A 17742-nucleotide genomic window follows, 5' to 3' on the forward strand; every position below is an offset into this window, starting at 1 on the left:
GGAATGTTGTATTTGTCTGAATGTCGCCTTCGTATGGCTCCCACATTGGGCACACTGGCTGGGGTGATTACTGAGGCTCCCTGGGTGAGCGGGGTGACTGGGGCCGTTGGTGTGGTAGGGGTTTGAGGTAAGCTCTGTGGGGATGTCTCCAACATGGTCTTCGACATGGTGACACTAGACACCAGATTTAGCTGCAAAGGCCCAAGAGAAGGGCAGGAAAAAGGTAGAGACAAGAGAAAAAGACTTAAAAAGGTTTGACAAATGAGAGTGGATTCACTTCTACAGCTGTGTTGCCGCTAATAAGCTGCAAAAGGAAGCAGCCAATCTCAGCTAATTACAGGATGAAATTGTATCATAAGAACTCTAATTAGAGGATGCTGTTAGAGGTTATCTAATAATCTACAGCAATGTTACTTAGGACTAACTCCTTCTTGTCCTACCAGACTTCAGTGGGAGAGGAGTTCCTTAAATACAAGCCAGCTGCTGATTACTGACTGCCCCTGTTGTTAAACAGGTGTGGCCCCCACTGCAGCAACGATAACCAGCAATAACCAAGGATGCAATGTTTTCAACCAACAGGACTTAAAGTAAGTTGCTATTCTGTTGCTGCCAGACTTTTTTTTTCCAGAGTCCCAAATCTCAGCTGAGAGGCTCCAGCCAGCTGGAAAATTTTACACTGACCTTTAGTCTCCTTGCTAATTTGGTGGAATGGTAATGACATTACTACATATTCAAACAAAATTGTCTTAATTGCAAATTAGCCGGAGGAGGCTGAAAATTTTCAAATTAAATCTGATTGGAGATGGAGAGAGGGAAATGGAATTTCCTCACTAACAATCATTTGTGGCATGTGTTAACAAATATAATGAAATGTCAAGTTTGCCAATTCCTCTGGAAGTATCATTTTCAATTTATGATTACAGTGTCACTTAATGCTGATGTACCCTGGAAAGTGGGTGTCAGGGTAGAAAAAAGGAAAAAGGTGAGAATGTATGCGAGCTGTTTACCAGTGTGCCCCTCATTCCTCCCCTCAGAAAGGCCCTGTTCATCATTATCAGAAAACTCATCTCACCTCTGTCATATTTACCACACATCTTTTGTCATAAATAGCATCCAATTAGCAAAATGGTTACGCAGGGCAGCACATAAAAAGATTTCTGCCACATAGTTAAATGGTATGCAGAAGAGATGTAATCTATGGACCTTTCATTTTGTACAGCAAGAAAGCTAGTTTTAATTGTTCTGCTTCTATAGGAAGTAACTGCCTGAGTGGCTAAATAGAGAATATTCAGCTTTTGTATATAATTTAGGAACACCTGCCTTTTCAAATCCCAAATACACTTCTTAAGATAAACCTTTTTTTAATGGGGAGAAAATGATGTGTACAGCATTGATTGATCTTTCTTTGTGGATTTGTTTTACACATTTAGTCAGTAGAGAGATTTGTTAGGGAAACAAAAATTAACATATGCCAGCTAATTGTTCTTTCTTGGGCAGCAGCCAGGAGAAGCACATGAGCAGTCTAATAATAACGACTGGCACCCTGAAGGCATCCCCAAGTGCATCTGTTCCCAATAAACCACAAACTGTTACTCTGTTCGCACTCTAAGCCAGCAGACGGGGCTGGGAATTCTTTGTTACGTACATAAATAAAAGCTGAGATAATGCTTCTAAATGCTGCATTTAATACGTTTACAAAGCCACTGGTGTAAGCTTGCCCAGGATGCACAGAAGCACCTCTGCACAGCCTGAGAAATGCAGGAGGACGCACGTGCATCTGTGTGTGCGATGCTGCAGATGATATTAAAAAGATCAACAGCAGGATGGATAATCAGTACCGTTATATTTAGACCATATCGTTAGCATTGTGTACTGCATGTTAAAATTATAAAAAGAAGAAAGAAAACCAAATCACTTCCCCATACTCAAACAAAAACAAAAACAAAAACAACTCAGCTGAATGGTTACAAATTCACTTTCTGAAATCGTAAACCAGCATGAAAGGGCACATTCAGAAGCCAGAAAAATGCAACATTGCAAATCAATGAAAGCTCTACCCTGACTACTTGACAGGACACTGTACGTATGGTGAACACGGTAAAAGTTTTCAAAACAGGAGATCTACATCTTTCTCTATGCAAACTACTCATGTTTACAATGTTACGGTAACTTATCCTGCCAGCCTGCAATAATAAGCATCCCATGTTTGTGGGCGTGCAATCACAAACGGGTAAAATAGAATTTATTATTAACTAAAGGGAAGCATGTAAAAGCCAGATGAACACTTAGCCACATCGGCTCATCTGAATATAGTCAAGGTTGGGTGAAACTCATTATTCAGGACTCGCAGCCTCGATAACTTTGATTTTCATCCATCCATAGCATGGCCAAAAGGTACCGTTTAATGAAGTACCATTCAGAGAGTAAATGGGGTCATATAATAGACAGCGCGGTTGCAGCTTGTGTTCATGTACTGATAGCTGCTAAGGGTGCAGTGATGAACCAACAGAGCCCATTTCTCCCTGGTAATAAATTCATGCTATTAATATTTATCAAATGTGTGGGCCGTCTCCACTGAGCCACTGCACATGAGACCATAAATCTCTACTATCATATCAATTTTGAAGCTCCTTTTGCACAGTGTATAAATTTTAGGGTTTTTTGAGGGGTGTGAGGATTGACCACTTTTCTTTCAAACCAGTTTGAGGCCAGGAGTGCAGTTCCCCACTTCAGATATCGCCGATTCCAAAGGGAACTTTAAACTGTGGTTTCATTTTAAATCGCTCATCTAAGATTCTGTATTAATTGCCCACCATCAAACGCAATTAGCAATTCTTTCATGTGTGGTTTATGTAATGTAATACTTCAATTACATTATTCATTCAGGTTCTGTTTTGGATTATAGGCTGAAAATTCTTTATTAGTGTAGATGTAACCATGCTGCTGGAGTTTTAAAAAATTTACTGATTGAATAATTAATTGGAAAAGAACAAGCTGCAGATTCCTGATGGATTTATGAGACAATTATTCTGGCTTGTGATTATCTACATTATTCTATAGAAGCAATGAGGGGAAAAAAAATCTTCCTGAAAAAAGTCATAAACACATGATCAAAAAGAGTCTCAAAAGTTTATTTTTTAATTAAAAATTTAGACATTCCAGAGTTTAAAAAGTAATATGTAAGATTCAAGAAAATACATTTCTCTTTTCTTCCTATTAAAAGTGTGTTTATAGTACCTTACACTTAAATGTAGCACAAAGGGAAAACTCTAAGCTCTTGGAGGAAATACTTTAGCAGTGTTTAAATATATTCTTTATGCAAAAGTGTAAGTTTTAAATAATATTAACCGAACAGTGATATCAGAGACACTAGGAGAAAACTCAGACAATATGGTCCGTCTTTATCTCCTCCTCTACAACAAAACCAAAAGACTCTGTTTGTTTTACTTAAAGAGATGGAGGGAGAGGCAAAGCTGGCATTCACTCATCATCAGGCTACACAGGAGACTTTCTAAAAAGTATACCCGCAAACTTTCATTAAACTAGTTACTTGGTTAATTGTCTAAGTTTCTGCGTAAACATTAGGTGAGTGAGATGAAGTATATTCTTTTCACCAGTCTGTGTGTCTGACTGTATTTATTATCAGGTTGTGTTTCAATCTCATGTTTTTGAGGGAACCTGCACTTACTATTTCCTACGATCACCCATTTTCCTTTGTCACAAGCTCTCTAAATTAACACTATGTGTACTAGCTGGTAAACTATATCAATATGTGAAATACACCTTAACTGAAATAACAACCACAAGAGCAGGAGAAAATTGACTAAAAATACTATGACATTTTTGACAAAATGTTTGATTAAAAAATCTATTTATATGTGTCTTATGATTAATCTGTGTCCTCTTTGGCATACCACATACCTTTCTGTTTGGGATTTGTACTGTTACTGTTTTTCAGGTTGCTCAAAGTGGGTTTCCTTTAAGTATCTGCAAACCTATCACCGAAAGATTCTCTCTAGCTTCAGCCTCAAGGCGGTGATTTGTGCACTGATAGGTGTAGTTTGTTTAGTGTCACCCATGGTGTAGATTGGATAGATTTTGTAAAAGATAGCATTACTTTAAAAGAAACATACAATTTGACAAGCAATTGCATTTTCCTTTCATTTTATTGCCATATTTTTCATCACACTCGTTGTTTTCTAACTGTCACTAAATTGTTCATTTTCGTAGTCGGTTATGTGGGGAGAGCTACTTGCTGTTTATAAAGCAATCTGCACTTACGGGTTTGGGGGATGGTTTGGGCTCTGAGGGTCGCATGTGCAAGTGGGTCATCATTGCTTGAAGACGTTCCCGTTCTTTAGAAAGCTGTTAAGAAAGCGTGAGATCAGAAGCATTTTTGAAATGACTGATACAGCCATTTTATGGCAGTGATACATCTTATCATTGAGCTTGTCTCAGAGTAATGATTCCTGCATATAAAAGTCTGTGTCAGTAGGAACATCTGGGAGGAAATGCAACTTTAGCGATGGAGGGGGGGTGGGGAAACTTTCCTTATGTTAAAGCTTTCCTTATGTTAAAAGGTCAGACAAAACAAATAACACTTCATCTTTTTGTCAATAAGAGAATTGAGGTCACAGTTGCCTGGACAGTAACAAGTTACTGAAACCATAAATTAGAAGGCCCATGGTATCTCTTTAAAATCCTGTGGACACTGTTAGCCATGGACTAGTGCCAACAGCTGTGACGGGGTGAAGGGTTCTCAAAGCGGAGGGCCTGCCAGGATTGTCTACACACTTCATGCATCCCCACTGAGGTCCAGTTAGTGCCCCCTGCAATCTGCCATCATCAATCTAATTCAATAGAGTGACAGAGACCAGGCAGTGTGAAACGCTGAACTCTACCACAGACTCGGCATCTGCACTTGCACTGGGTCTCATTACAAGGACGGACCTTACTGTTCCATCAGTCAGACACAGCACACACAGGACTAAGGCGTAATTGGTCACCCTGCAGACTTGATCATCATCAGCTGGGTTCTTGTTTGACTCTACCTTTTTTACACATGGTAAACAGGTTTACAAAAAGATCTTTAAAACACTTCAGTAAGGATGCTTTTTATGTGTTCTTGCTTATTTCACCAGCCAAAATAAAATATTTTTAGCAGCTCCCTGAAAAAAGGCTACAACTTGATAGATTTAAAACAAATCAAGATGTTGCAAAGTGTGACGAAAAATAAATGGTATGTTTAATTAAATGAAACAAAATATTGGTTTGATTGAGAAAAAAATAACCTTTAAGATGAAATATTAGAGGAAGCCTTAAAGGTTTAGTTAAAACATAACAAGAATGTTATAACAATGATACGTATGGTGACATAATTGTTTTCGGATCAGTTTTATGAGTTCTATTTATTTTTGGCCAAATTCTGTTTCGATATTAACTGAAATGTTTTTTTAACTTAAAATTAGCAGCATTTGATACATGTATTACCATCTGTGATATTATAAATGATTGGCCATTACTCCAGTAAAGACAAGTCTTACATTTTTTTTTAAGTTCTTTAATTAAAAATACACCAGAGATAGAAAAGAAACAGGGATTTCTCAGGGTATTATATTACAGGCATGATGCTGTAAAGACTTATTGCTATACTATACAATCCAATGGAAAAAATCAAAATTAGCTTATGTAAAAACTATCTTTGCAATAAAAATCATATCCAGTTGGGGGGATCTGGTGTAACCTCTATTACGGAAATCTTAGATTTGACCCTTTCCGGATATCCAAATGCATATGATGTAGTCTAATGGTTATATAAGTCTAAGTAATAAGTACATTAAACTACAGCAATCCACCCCGAGTTATCAATCATTGGTCATTACAATCTAAAAGTCCATGTCTTTCTGTTTGGCATGGTGTTAAAAGACTCGGAATCCACCCAGTACCCGGGTTAACCCACCAGAACCTGAGAGTGGAGTCCATTAGGTGAGCATGGGACAAACCTGGATTTCTAACTGTTGCACCACCTGCATTTGCACTCGACACTGGGCAGTGCTTCGGTCGTCCAGCGCATGCTCATTGTTAAGGTGCCTAAACAAACACAAAACAAAACGTTACGCAACGTCTATCTCAGTGGTACACGCTCCCCTTAAAAGGCATTATCCTGAAGTGACATGTGCCTTCACAGTGGGAAAAAAGAACAGCTTGAAATTGTACAGCAAAAGTTAAATATGCTTACGTGTTTAGTGAAGACTATTTATGTAGTATAAAGAGACCCTTCAGATAGCAGGAAATGTCATTGTTTCTAAGCTTCCCAGTTATTACAAAAAAATATTTTCCCCAAACCATTTATAGCATAACAGAAATCACTAGATGTATTTCATACACTCATGTCATTTTTTAAAGGGCACCTTATAAATATATGAACCAAAAGTAATTCTAAAGAGAACAAAGGCAATTCTCTTTTCCATTTCTGTTAAAACAGTTTGTGGTTCCTATGATGTTATTTAGTGAGCGACCTCTTATTTCACTAGGATATGGTGTGAATTATGTAAAGATGGCAAATTATCATCCTATGGAAACATCAATACTTATGAAGAATGATCACTTGCTGTTACTAATAAATAAAGTACATTAAAGATTCTGATAATCAGAAACAAAAGATTGACATTGCATGTCTAGTGTCCGATTTGGGAGACATCTATCCTAATCGTATATAAAAGTGGTGAAAGACTAGCCATTCTCATTATCATACTCTGATCTGGATTATGTATTAGTCTATTATTATTATTTATTATTATTACATAATGTTTAAAAAGATCTCTTGAATGAGTGATATGGTAGTACACCAAAAGTAATTTAGTACAGCAGCATCTCCAATGAACATAAAAATATCCAATAATTTGTACTTTGTCATTTATAATTTATTTGCTGCCTCCTAAAATTAAAAAAAATTATCAATTAATTTAATATCATTTGGTGTGTCTATTTCACCAATGGGCAAACTAAGGCAGCAATTTAATAAATGTTCTTATTAATGATTATAAATGAAACATTGAACAGAATATTCACAAAATTAAATAAAAATTTATATATTTAGCCATTCGGGCTAAAGTATCATTTAGAATGATGTAATAGCCTAAAAAGTTTAGTATAGCCTTAAGTATACTGAACTCAACAAATGTGTTTTTGTGCCCATTCAAATTATTACCTATATTTCTTAAAATTAATAATGAAGCAGAAAAAATTATATAAACAGACATATATGTAGCACATGTGAGCAATTAAAATGGTGTCTCTGAGAAAGAGCTAATTTATAAATAAGTTTATTTGTTAGTAGATCCAGGTTCAGCAATCAGAAACCTTTTTTCTGTTCTGCCCCTGCCCTGAAAAAATTAAATCAGTTCACTATAGTACCTCCTCACTGATCATAACAACAAAACCTCCATGCATCTTGGCACAATTGTCATTCCTGGTTGAAGGGAAACTGTGCACTAAAATAGCGAGGTGGATCAGGTCAAGTTTGAGGTGTGTGGTTAGAGTGCAGGAGAGGCACTTCCACAGTACCTGCCTGCCCTATGCTCTGCTCCGTTCAGTTCCTTAGGAATCTAACTAGAATGAGAACTAAAATTCATCACGTTTTCTGAAAGGAGGCATGGCATGTTAGAGTAAACCAGAGGTTAGCTTATGATGTAAAGTGTCGCTAATTCCTAATTAATGGGACATTTAAAATTGTTTTTCAGGTTTTTTTCCCCCAAATTTTAATGAGCAATGAGACAACTTTCTATCAGTACTACAATGGTAGTTATATTCTTAAGGTTTAATATTGTTGTATTTTCTTAAGGTTTTTTTCACCATGAACTCTTGGGGAACATACATATATTTATTCCACAATCAGTCTAAATGATGAATATTTTAAAAAATGCTTCAGCTATACACACTGAGGAGGGTGTAGATGGAGCAAGATAAGTAGAATATACAGCTTCGCAAGAAAAGATAACATTCAGTCTAACTTGTTTATTTTGCATGAAATCACTTTTAAAAAAAGGTTTTTTATAGTTGTTTACTGCTTAGTGATAATTATTGTCCTATATTTAAAGAACTAAAAAAAGTACAAAATGTTTGCATTATACACTTGGGTCTTAGAGACCTATTCAATTTATCTATGCAGCTTTTATTAGAATAGAGACTGTAGACTACAATAATAGTCAATGAGGTTTTGTCTTGATTGAATTTTTCAGTGGAACACAAAAGAACCTTGCCATTAAAATAGTCCTTTATTCTCCTGTATGAAGGCGAAAGGTTTTTAAAGTGTTGTGATGTTCAGTAATGAGCCTCTATCTAAATTATCATTGGTGACAAACTCACAAAGCACTTTTCGAGGACACATAGTTATGAAATGCCAGAGCTGCCACTTTCTTTCCTGTAATTATAGGCTAGCTTGCAGCCCTTCAATGATCATTTATAGAACAGCCTCCAGTGGATTACTGAGAACTTGAAAAACACATACATACCTCTGCCACATCTCCCTTCTCCTTTCCTCACTATTGTTTACCAGTGATATGTAAAATAATAGTGCTTCTTCGTTCCCCCTACTTAATGATGCCAATCAAAGTACAGAAATAGTGTGGGATATAAATACAATGCAATAAGACTAAATAAATAGGCTGAATATTAACATTAAATTATGAATTTACGTATTTATGACTGTTTTGTGCCCAAATTATTCTCTTTTATGTTTTTATAACTATCTCAGGTACTACATATTGCTGTTCAAAAATTCTCTATGATTTATAAATCAAGAATGAGATAATACTGAAAAATGAGAGGATTGGTGGATTTTCTCAGTCAGTGCCTAATTGCTGTTTCAAAATGCATATGCAAAGGGACATTTCATTAATCATTTAATCATGTCCCTTGCAGGAAGTTGGAACTAATGTTGCAAATACCCTTTTCATATGAATGCTCCATAATACTATCTTATGCATTTGATATATTGCCTATGTCATAAATTATAGCTGTTTCAAAAGGACCAAGTAGGGTTGTTATCCCTGAAGATGCTTGTTACAAAACCTTTATTAAGTTTCTTTTTTTTACTTATTGGTAGTTCTATTTCACAGCTTCATACTAGCCAACAATAATACTCTTTCTGATGGCAAAGGTCTGTAAATTACCCATGCAATCACTAACACCATTTCACAGGCCTGTTCTCCTTCCACTGTTCTGCTAACAAGGCGATTACACACAAATTACTGAATGTCTATGAAATATTTAAATGCATTCTACTCTACTATGCATTAATAAGAGCAAAGCAAGCTCTGGAATTCTGGTTAGCTCCAGTCCCTAATGTCCCCTAATGAGCCTCTTACTGAGACTGCAGTTCAAACAGAGAGGTGAAGAAAAAATGCAAAGGGTGCCTTCAGAAAGGCAGCGCTGAACAAACATTGTGTGAGCCAGTTCTAATTTATGGGTCACTTTATAGGTATATTGATTTTTGTTTTCAAAATGGAATAAATGATGTGGTCGACTGATGTTCTTTCAAAACTGCATTGAATCTGTGTGCTAGGTAGGTAGTGTGGACTAGAAAAAAATGTAAATAGACAGTCAAATTCTTTCTAAAAACAATTAAGAAAGCATTTCAGAAAGACGAAAAGTAGGAAAGGGTCCTTCCAATTTATTTAATGCACAATTGTCTTTAACGAAGCTTTTAAGGTTATGAATGCAAGTGGTAACTTCAATTATATCCAACCCAGATTAGCAATTCAATTTTAACCTCTAGATTTCTCAAATTCATTTAAAGTATATAGCATTTTATAAGCTAAAAGGGGATCAGATTTAAACCCAACTATGTCAGAGACTGTTTTAACAAAATGTTTCACTTGCATATCACTGGTGTTTGATTTATTTTGCATCAAGCTTTTTATGTTTAAACACTGACAGGAGTTTAAATACAAAATGTTAGCTGTCACTATTCATTTAGCTGATTATGTGAGATGCCTTAGTTTTGAGAGATGGGGGCACTGTCACTAAAAGAAACAGCATTCTGACAAGTTCAGAGAATGCCTTCTTGAGGTCATAATTTTGTAGCCATGCTGCCTAGTCAAAGACAAAGACATAGACAATGCACAGGAAGTAAAAACATAATTTTTAGAGTTGTCAGCAGCAAGAAAAAAGACAACAAATTTCCATTCAATAAACTATTTCCACCGCCTTTTCTGTTACTCTTCATACAGTGTTCAGCCTTCAAAATGCAGCCTTTGTAAACAAACCTCATTCGTTTATCATCAACTAATTACTCTAGACTGATACTCTTATGGACGCTAATCATTCTAGCTTTCTTCAGGGAGAGTGCATCCGTCTTCACATCTCAGACCACATTTTGTTTGCTGGCATTACGTGCAGGCTCAAGAACACTTGTCTGCTAACGAGAATGTTATATTGTAAACCTTTTAGTTTCAGCTCTGCAAGTCAGCCCATCTACACTGAAGCTGATTTAAGTCCAGTGGAATGATAATTAATTTTGCAGCCAAGCTACACTAAAGTTTTGTCAGACGTTATTACACTTTGACATTTATAAGACAGTAATGAAGAAATAGGATTTGGGTTTTAGCGATCTAGTGAGACCTTCAATTAGTGGTCAGAAAAATGTTTAGTTTCTGTCAACACCTACGTTACAGTACAATTAAAAAAATTTCCTAAACACCTTTTTAGCCTGGACTTTCTTCTTCATCTGTTATTTTTCTGCTATCATCTTGGCTGTTACCAATAGCAGTTTCTAACTTAGTCTGAAGTTTTTTATTCCATACAAAACCACACTTCAGTTGAATATGAAAGTATATATGTATGTACATACATATGTGACTAAGAATATGTATGTTATGTGTAAACGACTGTCCTCCGGTGGCTTTCCATTTGGTGCTGGGCAAAAAAAGAGAGTGATTCTGCCAACTTGGGAACATAACATGAGAAACAGAATCTGGCACTCAATGTACTTTATACTGTCCTTTGTTAGCTAACATTTACAAGCTAAATAGTAATAATAGGTAGTTTACTTTTATTTCAAGCCAATGGACAGGTTGTCTGACACCGAAGGAAAGCTCAAACTACACAATTGTTAATGGATTTTAGGACTAAAAATGCCCCAACAGTATTTTCTCAAAGCATCTTTTATAATAAACACTGGCTATAAAATTTCTGGTGAATAGATACACAAGAAAACTGAGAGCTAAAAATCTTTCACAGGTTTTTGACTTGTTTAACATTTTTGTTTCAAGACTTTCCGTTCCCTCCACAATCACAAAAGAAAATCAAAATCTTCTTTCCAAGACGATGTGTTAGTGGTGCCGCCTTCTTCATTTGACTTTCCACACAGACACTAAGTAAACTTTTTTCTGAATAACTGAAATTAATTTAATAAAATTATTAATTTTTTCTTCAGATTTCCCACACATGTTAAGAAAAAGCCAACAGCAGTATAGAAATGTCTGATGAATATTTCATTTCAGTACAGTACACCAGTATTAGCTCTATTAACAGAAATTGTCACAGATCTTTGAGTCAGGGAATCTGAAGCACATCATAACAAAAATAGACAAAAAGAAAGGTCTAAAAATCTACTGTCATTTCTTCTGTCATCCCTATTAAGTTAATGGGTTGGAAAAATGGTCAGTCTTTTGAATCAACATTGATATTTAATTGAAAGGAAATTATTTTTTTAATTGTAATTTTTGAATTTTAAAATATACTAGCATAATTATGAAAAAGAACCACGGAGGGTAAATGAGGGTTCCTGTTCATCTGCTTGTTACTAATGAAAGTATACGTAAGTATTTGAGGTGAAGAAGAATGCTCCTTTCTAGGTGCTATAGAGGAAATCACACTGATGGAAAGCTATGTATATTTTTCTTAAAATTTATTTTGAATTTTGTCAGAAAGAACTACTTGGGGCAATAAAATATCTGGTGATTGGGTTAGTTCTGTGGCTGAAGTTACCATACTGAAGAAATAGTAGCAATGATCCTCTCAGGAATCTTAATGATGAGGAATAACATAACAGATCAATGAGGACTAATATATCCAAATGAAGAAATATGAAATTAGGTGTTCAAAGAATTAATATCCTTATATTCTGTCTTTGTTTTAACAAATGTGATTTTTCCTCGAGAGGAAAACTTCAGAAAAGTTACCTAACATTTTAAATGCTCTCTTTGCTTAGAACAGTTGAATAAGCTTCATACTAAACAAAATGGTAGCTTACAACTGTTTTGGTATAATAGGAGTGCACAGTTTCATTTCAGGTTGTTTAAAAAAAAAACCATAGTAATATAGAAAGTGAATTTTCTTTTAATTGGTCAGGAACAAGAAAAGGTTAAAAAAAACTCCTTTTTTTTTTAACTGTAATTATTGATGAAGTTATTATGATGCCAAGTACTTGTGCCTTGTTGTTAAGGTGCTTTTGCTCTCTACCCTGTAGTCTACCATTTGTAAACACACCTTTTTGATGTTTCTGCCAACATCCTGGCAACAAAGCAGTGCAATTTCAAATGAGCTAATTAACTTAATTGTTGATGAAGCATGAAAGAGTTCATTCACCCTGTTAGCTGCTCCATGACAACATAAGAGTCTCAGCCTGTGAAGTTACTTATCTCCATAAACCTATCTGTAGCTCTGTGTTTATATCTCTTGTACGCTGGAATTGAGCGTGGAAAATGTTTCATGAAAGAATGCATATTCTCATTTGAAAAAGAACTTCTTAAAAATTAAAAAAAACAACTGTCATTGTGTGAAAAAATTAAGGCTAGACCAAGATTTGATTTTAAGCAAGAGAAGTCATATAATCTATCATACAAACATACAGTCATGTATGTTTCCTTAGGATTCTGAGGGCACCAAGTATCAGCATGGATGAGATATAGTTATCTTAAAACTTGAGCTTCTATCAACTTTGATTTGTCTATTCTAGTTAAACATGCATTTTAAATAGCATTATTTATACTAAGGAATATAAAGTCTGCAATTTTAAAAAGTAAACCTGCAAACTGTATCTTTTAAAATATATAGTATGACTCTTCATATAATTTTACTTCAAATTTGTATTGAAAACTTGAAATTTAAGTGAACCTTGCAAACATATCTCCCAATTTTTAATCACACTCTTACAGTAGGCTAATAGTTTTCACTCATTCAAAAAGCTGCATTGAATGATTTGTAAATACGCTCATGAAAAAGTAAAGATGAAGAGTTGACTTTCTTAGCCTGACCTTGCTAACACACTGGTTGGAACACACAGGAAACTTAGACTGTGGCTTACTACGGACCTTTAATTTCCACCTTCAGCTTTCTTTGGTTTATTTACAACAACGTGCCTAAAACTCCAATATATTCCACTCCCTCCCCTAAAAAGACGTAAAAACCTACTTTAAAAACTGTCCAAAATCTTCACAAATGCTTTCACAGCCTGGCCATTTGCAAACTCCATGGCCATAGAGAGTGTGGGAGGCCCCAGTCTCCTCGTGTGACGAGCTGTAGCAAAAGAACATGGCATCAGATTCATCTCAAAAAGCCATAATCGTTGCAGGCTGCTAGCGCCTGTCAGGTTACGATCAGTGACAAACAGGTCAAAACAGGTCAATTCAGCTCAGAGCAGTCAGAAAAATTTAATCGTTCTATTGAATAGTTCAACTGCCAAGGCTAGATGATGTTCCAATTAGAGGAGAAATAGAGCCAAAGATGACTGTTAATAAAGGATGAAAACTAAGAGGACTGTATAATATCATATGCTAATCCTGCCTTATGACCTTAATGTAACATTTACCTCTAAATAAAAAATATATATTCATATGTGGTCAAGTGAAAAAAAACCCCTGTATTTCTGAGAGAGTAATATGATTTTTAAAATGCTCTCTTTAAGAGAAGATATGGACCTTTAGGATCATTTAAATTGTTTAATATATATGTGTGAACTATATATATTTCTACTATTTAGTAAGAGTTGATTTAAAAAAATCCCACTTTGGAACAGTGTTCATTAGCTCTATCCTTCTATAATTATTAATGACTTTTGATAAGTAGATATTATATCAGATGAGAGAGCCTAGAGAAATCAACCAACTTCTGAAATATATAATCATCAAATTAATTTCAATTAAAACAACAGTGTGAAAGCATTCAGAGACGTACCATTTTATAATAATGCAAGCTAACAAGAAGCATTTTTCATGATACTCAAATGAAAACCAGAAATATCACCAAATTGTAATACTCTATTTTAAACTGTGCTGTAATGAAATGTCTTTGAAAAAAAGCTTTGTTTATGAGAAAGAATTTGTTGCAACTAGGCAGATACTCACATCATATACCAAAACACTATCATTCCACTACACTTAAATTTGAAATTTAGAGATATGTATCATATGAGCCTCAGCTACTTTGTTAAGAAATCCTACACTGATGTTTCATCTTTTAAAAAAATATTTTTCATGTTGAGAAATGTTTTAGTTTATATATTTCATGTAAATGACTTTCAAGGACTTGATTAGGTAGCCATATGTCTGAATAAATGGAATTAAGTGGACAAAAGTACATGGGTGCTTCTCCTACAAAGGCAGTCCGTACACAACTAAAATAAAACAGTGAGTTAAAAAACGATTTAACATAATGTACTCAGTGTTGGTAACTGACATCAAATACTTTTTTATTTATGGATTTTTGAGGCAAATTTATTCAGAAAGTTACCACCATAAATTTATTTTTATATATTTATAAATTCCATATTTATATATTCCATCATAGATATATGACAGATATAATATATAGAGAGTATATATATATGTGTGTGTATATATATATATATATATATATATATATATATATATGCTCTGATTTCTAAACACATGTGTAAAAGATATATTAAGGGGGATATATATGCATCTTTATTTAAAACTGGCTAAGTTAAAAAATGGTAAAATGTTCTCATAGTGTTCAGGTTAATCACATCTTCCTCATAAAATAATTGATACAATAATTCCACACACACTTATGAAAAGTAACTTTCTTCAGGCAAATTCCCACTATACCCATCAAACTGCTAGTATTTGAACTACTTTTTGTAATGAAAAAAATAATATATACAATAAATAATATAAAGGTTTCCATTTAACTTGCTGTTTTACACATTTTGCCTCTGTTAAGTACAAATTATAACTTTTAGTTTTATCAATGGTGAAAGTAAAATTTGGCGATAGATCAATATAGAGTAAAGCTCAGGAGATTTACCTGTCTCGCCTTGCACTTAGAACTGAAGACTGTCCATTCACCATGGAATGATGGGGGATTGGTGGTGATGCTTTGGACGTGGTGGAGGAGGTAGTCGAGGAGGAGTTATTGGTAGTGAGGTCCAGCCCTCCATGTTTGATGCCGTTGTCTTCCATGCTGTGAACTCCAGTCACTTCTTTCCACAACTGCTGAATCTCAGCGGGACTTAAGCCAGCTATAAAATGAGAGAAAGCCCCACTAATATAACAAGGCAAAGTCCATATAATGAGATTAGAGATATTACTGGATTGAGGCCGATAATAAAAGTGATATTACCAGCATAATTAATATACAATAATAAGCCACTTTACACCATCAGCATCATTGCTTTTCTCTTGACTAATCAGTTACTTGCTAAAGACTACCAATTTGGAAATAATACTGGGAATAATAGGGTTTGGAATAATATCAAGGATTAATAGAAAAATCCAACAAGTTCTATCTGAAAATTAAACCATTCAACTTTTAACAGTAGGTTTTACTTACTGCTAGTATTAAGTTTCATCAGTGAGGAAGTGAAAGAGAAATAGATTTGGAAATAAGACATATCAAGAGAAATGAAAAGAAAAAAAGAAATAAGAAGAGCAAACAAAAATGTCAGAGAAATATAAGAAACATTCAGCTCAAAACAAAACTCGATTTGACAACTATCTGGTTATTTTGATATTTCTCAGAGAGGGTAATGAAATAATTGGATTTCCTTTTGAGGTCCTCAAAAAGCCAATATGCTTAACTACATGGATCAATTAAGCAGATAATATCTAAACTTCTTCATTTTATGACTGATAGATAGAATAAATCAACTACTCATTTCAAACAACTCCCTGGTTCAGATTATGCAATTTTACCTGATTTATGAAGCATGAAAATAAAAAAGCTAGACACAATCCTTTAGCTTTTAACTATAATTTTCAAACAAGGAATTGAGAGACTATTGTCAAAGCATTTGACTTATATTGGGTTGTCGGGAAACGTCATGACGCATTTTTGCAATGAAAAACATAGAAAAAATACATTATGGCTTTTCCGACAACCCAATAAAATAGTACTTATATGTGCCAAGTACTGTGCCTTCAGATAGTCTTTATATATCTTACGCTCTTTAATCCTTACTGCAATCCAATAGAGTTGATATTTTTATTATTCACAAAAGTATCCAAGGTCACAAATCTTATATGCAGTAAAGCTGTGATTTAAATCCTAACTTGAATGCCTTTGCTGTTAAAATATTATATTGAAAATATGAAAATGATTGAATAAAGATATACAGGAGAACTGCATCTGTAATTATAATTGCTATCATTTATTGAGCATCTATCCTGGTGCTTTACATTCGTAATCTCAATTAACCTCACCTCAAGTTAGAAACCATTATATTTTACAGATGAACTTCCATGATGATTCCAATATGTAGATAATTTGGGGGAAAATTGTTAAAAGTCAACTATCACATTACTCATGAGACAATGTTTTCACATCTACAATTTGCTTAGCTCTTTTCTATGGATACAAAACTACGAATATGAAACAACTAGCCAATCAATTTTTTTTATAATTTTGAAAGTTTTGTGAGTTTTGAAGTATTGATGATTTGCAAGAATTAATTTATTTTTCCAGCAGTAATATAACAAGTTCAGTATCTCCTACCGTGTTCTATGGAACAGTAGTAGTCTCCTAAATACTGTTAATCTACGAGATCCAGGCGGTCTGTGGGCTCTGCCTGGGACACTTCTGATTCATTTTAGCATGTAAAACAGGTTCAAGATGTCTAGGAACAAAGAAAACTTGAGTCTCTTTTTTTTAACTCAGTGTTTTGCAAATATATTTGATGGAAAAAATAAATAACAACAAACCCTTCCAGCAATTACACTAATTCATTTTAGTCTTAAATACTAGGCACAGGCCTAGGATTCATCAAGTGATGCCAGCCCAGAGCCCTCCCTTGGTTAACAGTCTGCCTATTTATAACCCTAACAGATTTCTCAAAGCTTCCCAGTGCAAACTAAGCTCCTGTTTATACAGCTCCCCAGGATCCCAACTCACTTCTCTACTAGGTTTCTTGTCTCTTTTGTGTTCAACAGATACCTATATAGTGCTTCTGATATGCCGGTCACTTTTCTGAGCACTTCACATGGTAACTAATCTATTGTCGCTGCTGTTGTTATTATCCCCGTTTAGAGATGAGGATACTGAGGCCAGAAAAGTCAAATGAGTTGCTCTAAAGCTCGTACACGGCAGAGGCCCCTCACGTTTCAGGCCATCACCCACACGTCCACTTCCCAGGACTTCCCTGGCCGCCATCTACAAGTTCAACTCCTCCCATGTCTTACTGGGGCTTTATTTCTTCCTATCCTTGAATTGAAAGTTGTCTCCTCAGTACTTATCACTTTATATTTTACTTTATTTAATGTCTGTCTTCTACACTAACAT

At 34.8% G+C, this 17742-nt stretch overlaps 1 protein-coding gene across 1 annotated transcript in view; it reads right to left on the reverse strand.

Annotated features, from left to right (window-relative positions):
* Positions 1-17742, reverse strand: part of FOXP2 (forkhead box P2) — a 614071-nt gene that overhangs the window by 39918 nt on the left and 556411 nt on the right. Inside the window, exons 11-15 of the mRNA XM_019624737.1 lie at positions 15274-15487; positions 13417-13521; positions 6003-6090; positions 4282-4365; positions 1-191 (exon numbers count right to left, since the gene is read on the reverse strand). The exon at positions 1-191 is cut by the window's left edge and continues 11 nt beyond it. Coding sequence (XP_019480282.1) covers positions 1-191; positions 4282-4365; positions 6003-6090; positions 13417-13521; positions 15274-15487 — 682 coding nt within the window. The remainder of the gene's footprint in view (positions 192-4281; positions 4366-6002; positions 6091-13416; positions 13522-15273; positions 15488-17742) is intronic.

This window comes from Hipposideros armiger, unplaced genomic scaffold (genome assembly GCF_001890085.2).
Source record: "Hipposideros armiger isolate ML-2016 unplaced genomic scaffold, ASM189008v1 scaffold_604, whole genome shotgun sequence".
In the NCBI taxonomy this organism is placed as follows: domain Eukaryota; kingdom Metazoa; phylum Chordata; class Mammalia; order Chiroptera; family Hipposideridae; genus Hipposideros; species Hipposideros armiger.